Here is a 19248-nt window from a genome sequence, read left to right on the forward strand (position 1 = left end):
AAAACAGAATAAAATTTTATAAAAAACATAGAGGCCCAAATATTTCTTCATATCGAATAAGTGATCCCAACCTTTTAAGCGATAGTGTAATTATCTGCATAGTTTAACAATCAGTTTTCTCATTAACATAGCTGATGAAGAACTTTTGGCAGAAGTAGTATTCTCCTATCAGCTTAGACTGATGTTGATGATCCGTACGATTGAAATGGAATCTCTAACACCTGACAGGTACCACAGACCACCAGAGCAGCAGTGGTGATCCGTCGAACCCGATCACCGAGGCACCCTCCATGCCCGTCAGCGAGGAACACGATCCTCATTTAGTGGCGGTGCCGATCTGAGATAGGCTTCGGCGAATGATCTTCCTGAAACAGCTCAATAGTCATGATGTTAGGCAGGCTTGAGCTGCACGCTCTTCGAGAACGTTGGAAGATCTTCGCTTGGTATATACACGAGTAACCGCGCTACGAACTTTCATCGAATAACTGGCGAATCCATTGCTTTAAATTAGAATCGATATCGAGCGAAATTACGAAAAAATTCGATATTACGAAATTACGATCATTGTGTTGGCAATTAGGAAAATATTTAAAATAGTTTCGATTATTAACTAAAATATCTCAACGAATAATATCTCATCAAACGCCTGGCAAACCTATTACCTTCAGTTGACATCGATATCGATCGAAATATCGAAATTACGAAGAAATTGTACAATTTTTATTTTGCTTAATGATTAGAAGGATATTTAAAACAAGGGAAAGTTTGAATATGAAACTATTTTCGTTTGAGAAATCTTCAAGATCATGAGAATGAGTAACTGAGGAATAAATCAGATGAATTGAGATTGATACCTCGCTCATTTTTCGTGTACAATTTGCACATTTTCAATGTTCATACATTTTCTGTGCAGTTTTCGTGTTATTGTACATGGTACATTTTACGGATAATTTTAATCGTTGTTATTTTGGATATTTTAATATTCTGATTACCTAATTAATTTTTTAACTGTTTTATAAAAAGGTGTCGTGCTTTATATATCAAGGGAATTTAATGGGACTACACGAAAATATGACAGATGTTGATATTCTTATTTTCGGTTTTATTTATTTCTTTTTTTTTTTTTTCTTTATATATATTGTTGAATTTTATTAGAGAAGTGAATAAACAGCATTCCAAAAAATTATTATGGCACATGGTGCGTGTATCGTATCAATGGATGTACATTATATGTATATTAAAATAAAGCTTCAAAATATTATAAAATACCCGGCAAAATATGCAAGACTCTACTCGTTTGCAGTCTGCAAGTGAGAGTGAGTGTTGTTTGTTCGATGTACTTTTTAAACCGGGTATTTTGCGAGAAATGTAAAAATTCGCTTCAAATTGTCTTTAAAGAGAAAAATATACACATAAGATAATATATAATAACAAGAAGTGTAGTTAAGTGTATCAAGAACTATATTCTAAATAAGTATAATAAAGTAAGTAAACAAGAAATGATTGCAATGCAAATTTCGATATATGCTTCTGGTATAGTTGCGTAAATATATGTCTAGTCAATAAATTAATGCAAGTGTGCAGTAGTTACAAAATGAATGCAATGAACCGACAATTTACCAAAGCATTAAATACAAAGCGTATTTTCATCATACAATGTACTTCCTTATAAAATTTAAATAGAAATTGAGAGAGAAATATATATATCTTTCTTTTCTTCAAGATATGACACTGATGGAAATACTTATCGCATATAAATAAATTAAGTAGTCTCGTGCTTTATACTTAACAAACAATAAGTTGGTACTTCATTAGAGGAAGCCGATGTAACTTATAGCGATAAATACTTTATCACCTTCTATTGTATCAATATAATTATATTAATACATTTTAATTACTTCTTTTTTGTAATAAATTTGTTTAACAAATTCGTTTTTTTGTGGACTTTGTATCAGTATGAATACTCAGCATTAATTCTTAGAGATTAATTTAGAGATTTAGAAACGGTTTTTTGTGTTTCTGATATCCGATAGAAAAAATACATATTTTCGATTCTTATAGGAAATAAATGTTAATAATTACGTGTGATGACATTTAAAATGTAAAATTGATGGCTTGTCTGAATCTGTCTGGTGCTACGATATGTGAGGATTAATGTTTGAATATAAAAATTCAAGTAATTGAATAAATTAATATTCGTGAGTTACTAAGTGCCAGTTTTATCGATTTTACATCTTAGATTTCGAATAAAATCTTACTCAACTTCGCTATTATTAATAATAAATAAAAAGGGATAATTTCAAACAAGTGATAATCAGCAATGTGCGTGTTGGAGACAACGAAATAACGAAACGAGTGGAAAGGAAGGAATACATATAATACAAATATATTTTATACGCAATTACGTATCTCTTGCTTCTAGACACTTAACAACATTAATCAATAACTTACGGGACGCGATCGTTGCTGAATACATGACATCTTTCTTCCTTTTTTTTTTTTTTTATTGCACACTAGAAATATACCACAGTTGCATTCGTACACAGTATCAATCGCGATACGTCTGGCGTACTTTCACGTACCTTAAGTAGCTACAATAAATAATAACTTGACTTTTTAATTTCACGCTCGTCTCCCACGTTTTACGCGTCGATGAAAGATCTAACTACGTTCGTTCGATCTCCATATTCGCTACGAGATAAACAAAAATACACAGAGACGATCGTAACGAAATTTCATAGAATTTGTAGATATTCCTTGTTGACTAACAACACGTTGACTAACAAAAGATCGTCTACACTTCTGGTACACGCAGTTGCATCCTTGACCATCGCACCCCATACGATTCTAGTTCACCATCCATCACAGGCACACGCGTCAACGACAATTAGAACGATATGATTGCACGCGTTGTCTCGCGAAAGGATCGATACTTTTCAATTCGCGAAAGGACGCAAAGTCAAAGGCAAATATTCACGATTCTCTCGTCTTTCTTTTTCAGTTCTTTCGTTCCCGCCTTCTCACGCAATCGAGCTCAATCACATGCAAACATGTATATACGTTTCGGCTACGATAATAGAAATCACACCGATAAATAAAATATAAGCCCGTACGCGGTCAACAATTTTTATTAGCAACAGATTGCATAGTTGGTGGAAGAGATATAATAAGGTCATAAGATTGGACAGCTATCGATATGTTCTGAGAACTAAAAGAAATGAAATTTAAGGAGCAAAAGACAGAACAAGGCGTTCGATAGCTAGTTCAAGACCATCGGATTAGAATTTTTTCATTTTTTCTAATGTGATAGAAAAAGTTTCAGGAGATTTTGAGAATTTCAAGAATTCGGCTTTTATGGTTTCAATTCTATGTTATCGGGATTATTTCGAGTTTATCTAGAAGGAATTATGTTTCGACGTTTCACCAGCATTATAATTATACTATGCAGAGGTTCAAATGACGCATGAGACTGCCGTGTATCTTGTATTACAAAGAGTATATATAATATATAATATATTGACCATGTTACCGTTGGTTACCAATCAAGTTTCATATAATTGATCAGCTAAACAATTAAAAAAATTTTGTACAGGATACTAGAAAACAGGTTGTAAAGATATATAATTTGCTGTTTTGCATATAGTGCACACATTTCATATAAATATTTTAGATATCAATATAAAGGTAACTTTTCTGGTTTGAGATTCAGGACATTTTTATAAAATGCATACCGCTATATGTTTGATTAATATTTTAATTTACGACCTCGTTATATCAATTCTAACATCTATACCTTGCTTTTGAGCGATAGGCTTGCGAACAACAATTTATCACACATACAGGTATGTCGATAATTATATACACATCAAAAAGATGTCTCCATTTCTATGATGATTGTAGAGCGAGTCTTGTAATCGTTTTTCGGTTCGAGCCGGTCGTGGGAGATCGAAAATCAAGGCTCTAATGCTTCTTACGAAATGTCGCATCGATATCATTGATTGAATATAATGGTTATGTGTAGGGTTAACATGATTTATTATATTGTGTTCTTTAAAATTATGCGACTCAGTCTTGAAGCATTTTGAAGCATCGCCGGCTCTTCCATCAAAATGATACAGCTCTCAGAAACATTCACTCCAATAATCTTTTATTTTTTTTTAATATAATTTTTGTCTCTTTTTTGCATATGTTATATATATAATTAGACAACGCATCCATACAATTTCTTTCAATTTTCGTAATCGAAGGATAACAATTTTTATTTTGTTTTTTAATTTTCTGCTATGATCAAACGCCGTCATAAAAGTATAATAATACTCTGAATATCTCACCTTGGCTCCGCGAGAAATCTAAAATTCGTAAAATGAATTCAAGGAAGATTAGTCAACATTCAATCGAGTATTCTGAAAGAGACATCCGAAGCTGTAAAGTGTCCTCGGTCCTGATTAAAAACGAATCATTGCGGTAAGGGCGAGGTTTTTATAGTTACGACTTCGGTATTGATGAAATTAATCAACGTGCGAACATCCGCGCAAAAATAAAATTGGCAATTCCGAAAATCAGAAGGGCGAAGTGCGCGAAAATTGATTGTACAATTGAAAATCAAAAAATGATTTGCATCGTGATCTTGAGTAAGACTATCTGAAGGATCGATATCAATTAATTATTGTCAAATACGCTGTATGTTAATTATGTACGGTCGATATATACGCGAAGTTGTAAAAAAGTCAGACGAATCGCTCAAAGTTGAAGCGAATAAAACGCGCGGGAGATGTATAAAGAGCTTAAGGTCTATCCAGAAGTACCCTGAACAGGGGAAACTATACGAATTGGCCACTCGAATTTTTGTACCATTAATACGGACATAGCAACAACAGAATAATTTTACGCTAATATATAATAATTATCGCGACGAAGCTTTGAGGAACCTTCTTTATTCCAATATACATTTCTTTATGACTCTCACAATTTTTCTTACATTTTTAACAAAATTATTTTATCCATCTACAATAACACTTTTATTTTCTTCCAAATAAAGAAAATATTAGGAAGACGAAAAGTCAGAATCTAATGTCAAAAGTCCAACGATTGAGATTTTATTTATTTTCCATTTCTCTTTACTGAAGATAACTCAACTAAAGTATAATTCTCTCGACTTGCAATTACAATGAAATTGCTATTCGCAAGAATTTTAAATCCGAAAGAATTTTATTTGCGCCCGAGTTCTTTATTATTTATCCAGTCTCGGAATTCGCTAGAATCCCATTAGCGATTAAACGCGAACACATTCTGCTGCGATCAGTTGAATTATTAATAAAACGAACAACGATATTATACGTCAGTTCTCGAGCGCGCGGCGTCGATCGATGGACAATGATAAATTCGTTTTGGCACTCTAACTCGATTAGTTCCCTTTTAACGTTTTAAAGGTATTTTTAGGCCAGTGTCACGGTGTTGTGTTAAGCTCGATTCAACGCTCTTCCAGGTATCGTTATCCATTGCGTTCTAGTGTTAAATTCAACGTATATATATTATATTTAACACGAGCATAATACACGCGAAATTACATCGATTCGCTTAAAGCACGCGTGTACGGTCGTTCACCTGTACCTCCTTTTATCGAAGTACAATGACATTTAAATTGCGATCACACGAAGAATTAATGCCGCGAGATCGAACATCGAGAAACCAACGTTTCATTCAGGTCCAGTGCAAAAGTACAAACTTTCATGGAATCGATTTACTGAAATCAAATAATATTCAAAACAGCCAGATCATAATGATATATATTTTAATAATTATTTATAGATTCAATCGAACGTGATTTTTTTTCTATAGTGTCTCAAACACGTGTGAACGTGTCTCTGTCGTTTTGAATCTGATTTCAGTGAACCTTTTCAGTAGTTCCATTTCGAAACGAGCCAGCAAGATTCGAATATATTACTGTAACGATCTGACTCTCTCGATCGGTATTAACAAAAGATTTAGAGAAAGCTCTCTAGTCCGGTTCCATAGCAGTTTGGAACGCGTGCTTCTTGACACCTTGAAAATAACGGACCTCCCTTATCCTGCTTTTGATCCACTCGGCCAAAACGAGCCAGAGAATTCTTCCGCGTTCTCTGAAAAATCGTCGGGCGAACAAGTCCTGAACAGTCACGATCGGACAATGACGGACCCGACCGCGTGTGGATTGCACACGCAACAATGATTCCCACGGCATGTCATGCCGACGTGAGTGAATTTTGGCCCTTACCTGCAAAATTTCCCCATTTTTTAGATTTAAATGTATACGAGTTTTAATGCGATTTTTTGGAATTGAGATCAAGGTAATTGGGACACGATTAAAAACTCTTCTTTAAATTCTTATTTGATTGTAACATATTTTCTGGTATCTATCTTCTAAATAATTTTATCGTTGTAGATGTACCATCACACATTCTTTTAAAATTTTTTCTTTATATGATTTTAATTTTTTGATATTTACATGCATAAATGTATCCCTTGTAGAATTCAGTGAAATATGAGTCTTTAAAAATTGTACATTTCATATGTTACAACCTAAAAATAATTTGTGACTTCAGTAGATTTTACTTCAAATGAAAAGTCATGAAATATCCAAAGATAGAGCGGATCAATTTGAATTTTTAATAGTTCATATGTATTATCAAATGTCATAACAAATTTTAATTCAAGTGCTTCGAATCGAACTTACCGAGGGCCGTGCCAGATCAGATCACACCTTCCAAAGCAGCAGATGGTTGGTCGAATCTTCACGACCAGCCTGCAGCTCGGCTGATGCCTGTGCACCTCTGAAATTCTCGTAACCATCTCCGCCTGATATCACCAAAAGTTTCCCGCGATTGATGTTGTTCTGTTGAGTTTTGCTAGATTTCAGAGAGTATCTGTTCACTTTTGGACGCGGATCCGGCTTCGACAATGTAGTCGTCTCGACGCATGTGAGGAAACGCACGTGTCCGGTATGTCCATGAGGAACACCTGAAAAATATAACAAAATACAGTTTTACTTCCTAAATATTTTTCGACGTGAAGCTCGACGATATTATTTACAACAATGTTATTCACTAAAAATGTAATCTACTGCTAGCTCCAAGCTTTAATTTCGAAACATTATAGCGGGTTACCACATTTCTTACTTATTTTTGTTTTATTATATATATACTGCAATTCTATTTCTAAGAGATGACAACTTTTTGTTATTCATACTTTCTGGGCCCGTGTGCACAATTAAGCTAATATTATTAATGAAATTTTACAAGTCATAAGACAAAATTTGCAAAGTAATACATGTTCTTGTGCAATGATTCCAAGTACGTTCAGATTACTTCACATGCAACGACCTAGTAATTAATGTAGCGAAGTGCAATATAAATATTTCATCGTGTTAATCTAATTAAGGCGCTGATTCTAAATAATTCTACGAAATTGAAATATTAATGACCAGTACAAGGGCGATGAAAAAACGATACAATCGCCATATTTAAATCAGATTCAGAAAACGTTGAATAAAACATTTTATTCATCAACATACGTATTAACAAAATTTTGCAACATTCAAAGACCAAAATACCTTTTCTTTGATATATCAGATACACCAATTTTCCTACGACTGAATATTGCATATAGCAATTAAATTGTAGTAGAGATTGAAAGCTTGTAGCGTCACGTGAAAGGCTCCGTTTTCCAAGATTTATTAGTAGATAGTTTACTTAGATACACAGGGAAATCCAAAAATTCCTAAATGATTGATCGAGCCTGTATCTGGCCGGTGTCGAAGCAAACACTTCGTTGAAAAGTCACGAGTAAACTCAGTGGCCAGCTTCTAATTATATCGAAAGCAATAAGCTACGATTATAAACGATCGAACGTGACGTCAATACGTACCAATCACGATCGGTGGTTGGGACATCCTCTGCGTGGATGGCTTTATATGGGGAATTGGCACGGTCAATAGTACACCGGCACTCGTGCCGATCCAAAGCAACTCGTTGCAAGCCAAAAGTGCGGTAACCCTGAGACAGGCGGCCTTGTGCTGTCGTATTATGTCATCGCAACCTGCAGCAAGTTTAAAGCTTCCGTTAAAATAAATACCATATAATAAAATTGAGAAAATATATCTGGTTGTGTAAGGTTTACTTGAATTAAAGTTTTTGATATGGAATTTATTTGGAAAACTTCCAATGTATAAGACTGAAGAAAGATTTATTAATGAAAATTGCAAAATTTGATGTTAATAGTAAATTTAAAAGTATGGCCAGAATGACCAATTAATAACTTCATAGAAATTTAATAGATTTAGCTCATTGTACGTTTGGGGGATATTCTATGATTTTTGGCAAAGTAGACTATCGGCCAAAAATTTGATGCCATTGCGTGTTTCATAGATTTCAGAAAGTAAAAGTAAATTAAAAATTAAATTAAAAAAGTAAATAAACAAGAAATTGAATATAGTATTTAGTACTTATCACTTATAATTTTGTACAGATATATAATTGTTGTTCCTGTCTTTAATTTTTTCGTATAAGTATTGTATTTTATCTGTATTGTCGTCGGTAGTATTAGTGTTAATAATGCATGTTCAATATTGTTTTCTTCTACGTTTTATTTTGATTATGTATTTTGTTTAAACACGATCAGTGTCACAAATAGGAGGCCAAGACGAGAACTTCTTGGTCCAATTCGTGAAGAACAACCGTTAATCTACTTGTGAAACGACTTTGAAATGCTGAAAGGAATCTGGTGTTCCTACGTTTAACGACCTTTCGCATCAGGTAAGATTTTCTATTTTATCTTCGGTTATACTCTCTCAGGTGTAGGTCTTTTTACGATCCTCACGTAAATTCAACTTCTATATTTTAAAGTCAGTTTCAACATAAATCTAAAACTAATATGGGAATAATATTTTAGAATTAAATTTCTTTAACTTCTCTTTGTGGTAGAAATCACATTTTATTCCAATTAATTGAAATTTAATAAGTTACTTTCGAAGATAGTTCATAATTTGGATATATTTTCACATTTTCGTAATCAATATTGCATTTATGTCGATAAAACTATTTTTATTGAACGATATTTCAATGAAAAAGACTATGTTTTCTATCTTAGAGATGAAAGAAATGAAACGAAACATATGTCGCGTACGGATCAACGTAAAATTGCAAAGAACTAAAAATATGTCTAACATAAGGATAATAAGCTATCACAGGTATCTTGTTCATCTAAAAGATTAAGATACGTAGAAACTTACTGGTAAGCATTTTGGTGACGGCTGGTGCTATATTGATGTCCGTCAAGCATTCATAGCTACCAGAGTGGAACAATCGCAGCACGGCGCTATTGTGCAAAGAAATCCAGACTCCTAGCCCACCGGAACTTGCCATGCAGGAAACCGACAGGGATGTGTCGTTGCTAACGGCGAAAGTGTGTTCTATATCTAGTGAGTGGGTGTTGAGGATTTTTACGGAATTGTGGCACCCGCACCAAAGTTTCCCGGATACCGGAAGCATTTTCGTAACTGGAGAAGCCACTGAGCCTACCGATACTGTCGTTGGGTCGGGTGTATTCCAACCACCCACTATAATTAAACGATATTTATATTGAGAATGTTTGACCTACAAGGGTGTTATAAACGCTAAAGATTTTTTTTACAGAGCGTTTAGATTTGAAGGAATCGCATAATTTATTTTAGCTCGTTGTTTGTTATGTTATTCAATGTTTTATTGAGTTTACTGCTCGATTAGTACAAAGTTTATATTTTTTTATGAATTTAATTTAGAAAAATGTATATTGTAATAGAGATATAGGACTTACTGTGATCTCGAGAATAGACAGTGATGTCTCCATTAGCAAGTGACACGAACACTTTATTATCCAAATATCTGAAATATTAAATATTATTAAGATTGTAGAAGAAAAGGAAACAAATACATCTAGACTAAAGAAAATAATAATAATCTAAACATTTTTGAAGCACTATTTATAGTGGTTATATCATTAATGAATTATCAATAAAAAATTAATTATTAGAAATTGATTGTTTGATAAATATAATTAGGATCAATAAAGGAAACTTGAAAAATCTTACATGATGCAATGCACACTGCTATTGTGCTGTATTTTCACTTTGTTCTTTTTTATCCTGATGTTGTCGTTACAATTGTATACATGTATGCATCCATCTTCGGTTCCCAGCCACATCGTTGGTTGGTTAACGTCTTCTTCCGTTGTAACATTATCAATACTCGGAACGTCGCTGCTCAAAGCCAGGCTACCCGTATCTGCACATGGAATGTCGTCCGAGTCCGAGTCGTCGGAGCTCGAGCTACTGCAAAACAGCTTTCTTAGATTAATGACGAAGCATACTACTAATGATATAGGATAATGTACTAAAAGTTTCTCTAAAAATAAGCTCCTGTCGTATGTTGTTAAATCGATGCAGAAAAAAATATATTATTTTTATAGAAATGGTTTTGAAAAAAGATATGTATCTATTGCGAGAAATTGTATAATATATATTATAAAGGAAAATTTCTATTATAACGTAAAATAATATGAAATTTTATTATAATAACATTTATTATATTAAAATTATAATACTTATAGTATATTTTTTAATTATATCTAATATTATAAATAACTGATTTTAGATATTAATAATTAATTAAGAATATTTTATTACAATGCCGAATAATTATCTAACAAATTTTTGAAGTGTGGATAATGTATTTGAAAATTGCTTATTCTTTTATCAATATATTTTTAATAGCATCAAAAGGAGCCTACTTTTAGTACTATTTTAAAATAGATATATGATCATCTTATAATGGATGTTTAACATATGTAAAATGATATAAAAGATTTCATAATATATCGTAAAATATTCTATAACAAGAAATCAACCGATAATTAATATCACTTTCAAAATCATGATGGAAATGTAAGAAGTGACGGAATTTCTGGTTAGAATTTTTATTCTTGACATACATACAGATGAATTTCATAATATAATCTCGATTGTATGTAATTTTAGTAAATTGTAGCTATTATTCGCTTTTACGAGTTGACTCCTCGTTATACAACACTACTTCGTTCCGATTCAAATTTTCAGTCAAGAGTATTACCTATCTAACTGTATGTTCCCGCCACTGGCATCGACATCCTGGACCGAGATGCTTATGCCGCTCTTACTGTTCGCGAATGAAATGTTGTTAGTCACGCACGAATTCGATCTAAAATATAATACAAATAAAATAAGGTCCCTTTCTACTAGTCTACAAAGTATTACAAAAAAAATTATTCCTTAAAAATTCCTTATCATTTTAACCGTTTTTTTTTTTTTTTTTTTCAAGGACCTCTCTGAATTAAATATGTACTTTCCATGTTGCTTGAAACTTTCAGACATCGTCACATTTCGTTGGATACATATATATTAAGTTGATGATAAGATATTATTAATATTTGGCAAACATTGACACCACTTTTGGTATAAGAATATTAGGTCGTTTCATAGCTTTTGTCATTTTTTAGCAAATTTTGATTTGGAATTATAGAGAAGAATTATGAATTCAATCATCACTATATTCTTATTTATTTCCTATCAACCGTTTCCATTTAGAAATGAACTTTTCTATACCTGAATTATGAAATATCTGCGGTTTAGAATTTTGTCAAGGTTTCCTTTTCAGGACTACGAAAATCAACTTTGAAGTGAACTCTTAAACTCTTAATTTAGCCTTTCGCTTGCCATCCTTTCACCGTTTTGTTAATCTTCTTGAAAGATTAAATACTAATTTTAAAAATAGACATTTAAAAACAATAATAAAAAAAACAACAGAATTAATGAAACAACCTAACATCATATAATAAATACACTCCACAAATGCAATCCTAGAGTTGGAATACAATATTCCATCGATTAATTGTATTTAAACACAATATATAGACAAAACATGTTCCCAGAAGTCCCACAACCAGCTCACACCCAGAAGCTTCGAGCAACAGAAACCACAAGAATCCAAATAGTGAAAGCCCCAACTCACACCCCCAGCCTTCGCGAACAAAGAATCTCAGAGAATCTCACCTTTGGGTGCACGCTGGAATTCCCGCGACACATAGGATCCTTGCGTTGCAGACTCCGTTACAAGATGTCACTTGTGGTGGTTCCGGGGTGAGACTCAACACGCAGACTTGACCTACGTAACCATCGCTATTGCACACCCAAACGTCCCTGGAACCCTGTCCATTGGCCAATGTGGGCGCAGCGCAAGTGAACTGCAAGCCAGCCCGAGTCTTTCGAATTGGCAGAGGTCCCACAAATTCTGGGCAGGGCCTCCTATCAGCGGACAACGCTGTAAGTCGAGACACATCGACACTGATCAGAAATGTACGCGTTCTGGAATGGACTATGGTGGGTTTCACGAGTTTTGATTGTCCAAAGATGTTTATTTATTTTGGTGTTATTATTCCAAATTTACTACCCACTTACCTATTTATCTACGTAAATACAATGTCATTTCTTTGCAATACACTTATGAACGTAATTCATCTATTTTTTCAAATGTTCAATATTAATCTAAAAAGAAAAAAAAAAAGTAAGAAGAGATGGAAATTATACTATGAGTGGTACTAATTCGATGTCCACAGTTTGTAAACATCGAGAAGAAAAAGACCAAGATGTGATATACCAAAACTAAAGTGACCGAGACCAAATACATACCACTCACACATCAATCCTAGCTGTCTGGACTATGAGAAAAGAAAACCCTACAATAGATTATTCTCAATTGGTGTGATGCGGGTCATATTACTGGCAGATATGATACACTTTCTTTCACACGTCTTACAATTATTTAATAAAGGCTTTACTCTATCTTCAACTTCTTTTAATCTCCCCCCTCCCCCTTATTTTCTTCTCAATGTTTTTCTAGTCCTTACAACGCAAGACCAGCTGTCAACCAAGTTCTTTACTAATTAATTCTTTATTTATTACGTATACAATAGCGACCTGGTCCTTATGACACTAATTGAGAGTTAACTAGCGTAGCAAGTGTTGTCTTTCAATGTCTTTAACTAAGTAAACCTCGTGAATTCCACTATAGTCGCGGAACAACTCACCTAACTTCTGTTTAGCTTCGTTGAAGCTCTCTTCCCAGCTGGCCCTTTTGTCCGGCTTTGTGAACATTACGGAAATGTTCTCGATTCCAGCCCTGCAAATATAATACTTGAGACTAGTATCATACGAGCTACTTGATGTCACGTCGCTTATTGGGCATAATTCGATGCACGTGGATCAGAAACGTGAGGCGAATAAAGCGCAAAAATACTCTTATTGTGAGGCTATACCGCTTTGTGAACCGCTAATGGATGGAATGTCGTCATTCGATAAACTGTCACCATGCAGCTTCGAATGAGACATTCCTTCGTTGTCCTTTCAATCGCGACGTTGTTTGTTAGAAATGTTAGGTAAATGACATTTGCGAGCGAAGATATGAGCTCGAACTTCGCGAGGAAAATGACGCAGTGAAATGGGAAAACGGGACTCGTTCAATAGGAACTATCGTAAATTAGAAAGAATTCATGGACTATGAAAAATCTTTTCGTACTGTGGGTTACAGTCAAGTCAGAGATGATCAGACTAAAGAAACTTTAATACAATGATTTAAGAAGTATTAATAGTAAAATGTAATTATTGAATTTTTATCGAATGTTTCGGTGGTCTTTCTTCGCTTGCATTACGTGCTTTTTCATATACCTTTTATTTCAATTTGTTTGGAGCAAATTTTATACTTTAGCCGTCCGTAGTTCTAGTGTTCATAATATACAGTGAAGAACATAGCTGAATCAATAATCAAAGGTTTCGTATAAATCATTTTTCTCTACCAGTAACATTAATATATACAAAAAAATATAAATGATACAAAATAAAAAGGTTTCAAAAGATTATGTATGTTTAATTGTATAAGATCTAACTATCGTAAATTATGGGATTGGTTCAATGAAGGAGCGCTTTCATATGTGATAGAGTAGAATAAATTTTGAGATGATCAAAGTGAAGTAACGTCTAATAAAAGCGATTCAAACGTCAATGATAAAATGTGAATGTGTTTATTAAATTTTTCTTGACATTTTAATACTAGGTATTTTAAAACGCTTAACGTAGGATGTAATGATATGACATGTGAAAGACGTGTTACTTACTGAGTGTTAAGCGTTAATTCCAGACAAGCCAACTGCGAATGCGCTGCGTTCCTTTCAGCTAATTGACGCTGTGCCTGACCCAACATATCCTTGATAAGATCCTCTAATTGTTGCTTCGCACCATGCAATGTAGCTGCGAGTTCCTGAAGCTGAGTCAACGTTGCACAGTCTTCTCGCAGATGGTCTACCTCACGAGCCATTCGCCTCAGGTTTTCATCTTTGGCTAATGGAAATAAAATTTAATTTATAATCATGGAATTATTTTATTTTATTTTATTTATTTATTTATTTTTTTTTTTTTGTAGCATTTGTTAATATTATAGTATTAAAGAATTTAGCAGTTTCTTCTTCCTTACCTTTCATAACTTCTAGGTCGTCCAGCGGTATTCTCATTAACATTTTGTACTTATTTGCTTCCAATAGGCCAACCAGACTATTTGGACAGGAACTTCTGACAGAAAACGAATGCATATGTAGAAAATGATAAAATATTAGAAAAAATTTAATTTATATAAGAAACAACTGTGTCTGTGCATTGTATATTTATAATAAAAGATATCTGACAATTAATATAAAAATAGAAAATACAACGAAAATGTATAGAATATATAAAAATATATATAAAATGTCTAACATAAAATACTCATAATATTTAGTACATGGAAAAATCTTCTGTTCCAGTTCTGTTCATAAAAATATAAATGTACATAACATTTACAATATACATATTATGTAAAAGAAACATGTGACATTTCTCTACTATTTTTACTATAATATCGTCAACTATAATATTAATAAGTATATCATAAATTATGAATTAACAGAGTGATACAGAATAAACATAGAATTTAAACATAGTAATCGAAACAATATAAACATTAGATTTTTCTAAACAATTTGAACAAATCAATTACACACTCACGTCGATGGTTTTCTGATTGTCCCGCTTCTCCTCTTGATACTGGTGATAACAAGCAAATCGGAAAACAAAAATAGGGCACGTTCCTTTCTGGTTCCTTGGTTCGAGGCTATGGTGACAAGATCGTGGCGTACGAAAGCTCTACGACAAAAATAGACGCATCAATTCAGATGAATTTTTTTGTTTTCATAGCAATTTCTATCGCAACACGCATCGCTATTGGGAATCGATACGGTGTACGCGTTTAAAGCTTGAATAGTTCGTGAAATGCTGAAGCGAGTGCAACGTTTTACGCGCAGCTATTCGATGAAAGCTCTATTGTGCGTTAAACTTCTTTCAATCTTTTTCCCCCTTATTTTCTCACGGATCATGTAAAAATATGAGTTCATAAATGATATCTAAATTAAGTATAAAAACATTTTGAACACGTTTTTAAAACATTCAACCGTTTTTCAACCGTTGCTTTGACTATTATGATATTAAACGTAAAAATATGTTTCATATTTTATTTAGAAACGATTCGAATATTTTTAGATAATTTTTAAAAGGTCATAAAACTCAATTGTGACGTTTTAAATTGAAATCGTATGTATATTCTACAAATTGTAGGAAATTAATTTTTGTAGAGAAAAATTCATGAAAATAAAGCAATATTTCTAACATTATTAATAAGGTGTAATATTTAATTGATTTCCTTTGATTCCTATTTTTCATATTTTCTTTTTCATATTTCTGAAGCTTTCACGCCCTTGAAATATTGAATATTATCTCTTGTATAAAATATGTTCCTTTTAATTGCATGGTGGTCGTGGTTGATCTGGCACGTACAAAATCATTTTATAAATATTTCTAAATATAAAACTTGTCGGCAAAGAGTAGCTGTTATATAATAACTGTATATATCTGCCTCTATTGTATTTGCATATGCTCATTATGTTTTACATTTCTATGAAAAATTTCTATATTTCAAATACATATGTATGCTAACATAAAATAATGATACAGTTATTTTATTAATTCATTTAATCGTTCATATTTGACATTCTTCTTACTATCAATTAATATCTCAGTCTGTGTTAGAAGGAACTATTTATACCTTGTTTGGTAATTATAAATCGTATTTGTCAAAGAACAAAACATCATGTAGAAGTTGGTATTACAACACAGATTAAACCCTCTGAAAGAAAATTTTAGGATCGCAGCCTCCTCAATATTAACAGATTTATCAAACAATTTATCTCTAATTCACTCAATTTTCCCCCAAAATGTGTCTGATCATAAACAAACATACATCATAAAAGAAAGTAAGTTCACCTGTCGTTCGTCACGATACCAGCGAGTCCTTCGACGAGCGCCTGTACCTCCCTCAATGTACTTTGCTGTTGCTCCCACTCGAGAGACTCCCTTTCCGTGCAATTGATCTTTACGACCAATTCGTGCACTTCCTTCTGAGCAGCTTGGAGCAACTCGAAATCCGGATGCGTGGTATCGGTGTGCTTCAACAACCTCTGAATCAGTAACTCGTAACGTGGTATCTTCTGCACAGGTTTGATCAATAACTGATCTAGCCCAAGTTTTCCTTTGTGCTCCCGTTCCATTGCCTATCGTGTAGAAAAAGGACCAATTACCAAATTTTATCAGATTAGTATAAACGAAATAGAGAAATATAGTATATGGAAGAATATTGAAAATATAAAGGATATTGAAGAATTACATAGTTGAATATTTCTTGTCAAACTGTCTAAGTTAGTTTTATTGAGTACATAAAGGTTTACAGTTTTGAGAAAAAGAAGGAAGTGTGTAAAGCGGGCAATTTGAAATGTGTGAAAATAGGAAAATATTATAATTAGACTGTAAATATCTGCGCAAATTCAAACTTTTATGAACACAGTTAAAACGATAAAATCTAAGCAAAAATTTGTTTTATCCACAAAATATTATAACGATTCAATAGTATATGGTATCTCTTGGATATTTTACGTACTTTTGCATACTATGTGCATTTTGCACAAATACATAAAAAAGAAAAACGTGGAAGAATTTTATGGTTAAATATTCAGACGCAAATTTGCATGACTGCACGTTCGTTTCCTTGAATTTAAGGAATTTATGCGGGGAAGGAGGAGGAAAATATAATGAAGGTAAAGCTACTGTATTAACAATAGAGAAAATAAAAATGTTAACAGGAAGAGAGAAAATGAAAAAGAATAGTTGATATACCTCGAGGAATCGCGCGAATGCCGGTTTCGCTTGGCAAGTCGTTTTTATCGCCTTCCTCGCGGACTTCCAATTATCAAGGAAAAGCGTGTACGTCTCCAGGACGACTGCCTTGGTGAACTACAGAAAAGACAGCGAATAATGAATTAACAAGTGGAAAGATAATCTCTGATATACAACGCGCGTAATCGAATTAGAATGGTCATTGCATTCGGTTCTTCGAAAAATGTCCATCGTAAACAACTTGAATGTAATTTTATAGAATGGAATAGATTAAAATTTCGTTTCTTTTTTCAGGAACTTTCCTGGCAATTTTTCTTCAGAAACATTCTTTTTGAGGAACATTCCAAGAAACTCAATACAATATATACCTTTTAAGAAGATAGGTAAAATAATATGAGTCAGAAGAAGCATAACAACGAATTAAAATTTTAGTTGAACAAAATGGTGATGTGTTTAATGAGAAAACATACCACATCGAGGAAAACATCACCAATCGTCTGCTTAAGCTCCCAAGTATCCAGTCTTTTACGTAACTCCTCCAGGAACACTTCGTGATGGTTGAGAATAGAAGGAATCTGAAACACGAACGTACAAACTTTCTTTTCCCAACTCACCCTAACATTTCCGACACAAGATATTAAAGACGGGAAGTTACGTGACATATTAAATTTCAAAGATAGTAATATAGGGGTTCCATCGAACTCTTGATATTCAGTTATAACGAAGTTTCAGTCCGCCGCTTCATGCTGTAAAACGTGACTGTCGTTTGAACAAACCACACCACGCGTAATTTCATTCCTCTTGATAGAACTATAATAAACGTTTATTATCTCGTAATTTGGAATACAACGTTGTATCTGACAGGGCTAGTAGTTGTACGATTCACGTTGTTAGCGTTTAATAGCAAAGTATCCTATTTGTTTTGTTACACCGTAGCATCGTATTATCCTTTCACGTTCATGTTCTAACAATTAAGAAATAATTAACAATTGTTCTTTCCGTCACAGAGATTGTAAGTCAAAGGTTGGAAAGTGCACGCTTGTCCAACGGTTTAACAAGTTAATTGGAAAGTCGTGGTGGTCAAACATCGATCGGGTACACCGTGTTAAAGGAATTTACGCGTACAGATTTCAATTTCGTATAGTTTCTTTTATCATCTTTTTCTATTCGTGCGAATTCTATAGCCTTTGAGTTTCACGGAATTTATTGTAAGTAGAATGACACGGATGATCGGATATGATCGAATATGGTCGGACGTTCTTATTCTTATCATAATATTTCCGCACAGGATTACTGTTCTATTAATATCTTCAAATATTCAAATTCTGGTGTGTTATACAATTAGCTCAACATCTATTTATTATGATATTATATTTAAACAATTATGGAATCTATGAATAAATTTCTCGATTTGATATTTAGCATAGGATTCGAAAATTTATCTTTGTGAATTAAATCCAAATGATTTGCTTTAATTATGACTTTAGAAAACATCGTATTTATTCTTTAGTGTAAACTTTAAACTGTAAATTAGTAATTTACCTGATAGAAGATTTCGTCCACCGTCGCTGCGTCCACCAAACCTGCATTTTCGGGGCTCTTTAATGGTTGTAGGTATTTCTAAAACAAAATCAAATTTTAATTAATTTTATGTACAGTATAATAATTGTCTATTTCTTGATTAAAAATTCTGAAACATATTTATTCGATAAAATATTTAAGCAAGCAGTTTTATATTGATTTCGATTGAAGTTGTAGTCTCCTTTTTTTCTCTTTTTAGCCAATATTCATTAACATAGCAGATTTGCAATACCAATAATGAGGTGACAGACGTAAGTCTATTGAATCAAACATAACCCATAATGCGACATTTCAGCAATCAAGTGGGGCAAAGT

The 19248-nt window shown here is 33.1% G+C and overlaps 2 protein-coding genes across 12 annotated transcripts in view; one reads left to right on the forward strand and one right to left on the reverse strand.

The window, feature by feature from the left end:
* Nucleotides 1-9270, forward strand: part of LOC139988429 (prostaglandin E2 receptor EP3 subtype) — a 26236-nt gene extending 16966 nt beyond the window's left edge. For 2 of the 5 annotated variants that reach the window (XM_072005861.1, XM_072005862.1), the window contains exon 6: nt 132-1928. In XM_072005861.1, the coding sequence (XP_071861962.1) occupies nt 132-259 (128 nt within the window). In that variant the 3' untranslated portion in view covers nt 260-1928. Of the gene's footprint in view, nt 1-131; nt 1929-8655 lie in introns of those variants that run through there. The other 3 variants (XR_011800118.1, XM_072005865.1, XM_072005864.1) reach the window with 3 other exon arrangements.
* LOC139988428 (rho guanine nucleotide exchange factor 17) overlaps nt 4256-19248 on the reverse strand; it is a 67429-nt gene continuing 52436 nt past the window's right edge. The window contains exons 10-25 of one of the 7 annotated variants that reach the window (XM_072005858.1): nt 18896-18973; nt 17824-17928; nt 17354-17470; nt 16448-16734; nt 15137-15274; nt 14571-14665; nt 14215-14437; nt 13132-13223; nt 12098-12365; nt 11139-11204; nt 10103-10339; nt 9829-9896; nt 9266-9592; nt 7903-8073; nt 6713-6996; nt 4256-6253 (exon numbers count right to left, since the gene is read on the reverse strand). In XM_072005858.1, coding sequence (XP_071861959.1) covers nt 6734-6996; nt 7903-8073; nt 9266-9592; nt 9829-9896; nt 10103-10339; nt 11139-11204; nt 12098-12365; nt 13132-13223; nt 14215-14437; nt 14571-14665; nt 15137-15274; nt 16448-16734; nt 17354-17470; nt 17824-17928; nt 18896-18973 — 2535 coding nt within the window. In that variant the 3' untranslated portion in view covers nt 4256-6253; nt 6713-6733. Of the gene's footprint in view, nt 6254-6712; nt 6997-7902; nt 8074-9265; nt 9593-9828; nt 9897-10102; nt 10343-11138; nt 11247-12097; nt 12366-13131; nt 13224-14214; nt 14438-14570; nt 14666-15136; nt 15275-16447; nt 16735-17353; nt 17471-17823; nt 17929-18895; nt 18974-19248 lie in introns of all 7 variants that reach the window. The other 6 variants (XM_072005857.1, XM_072005856.1, XM_072005854.1 and 3 more) reach the window with 6 other exon arrangements.

The sequence above is a fragment of the Bombus fervidus genome, chromosome 6 (assembly GCF_041682495.2).
Source record: "Bombus fervidus isolate BK054 chromosome 6, iyBomFerv1, whole genome shotgun sequence".
NCBI classification, from domain to species: Eukaryota; Metazoa; Arthropoda; class Insecta; order Hymenoptera; family Apidae; genus Bombus; species Bombus fervidus.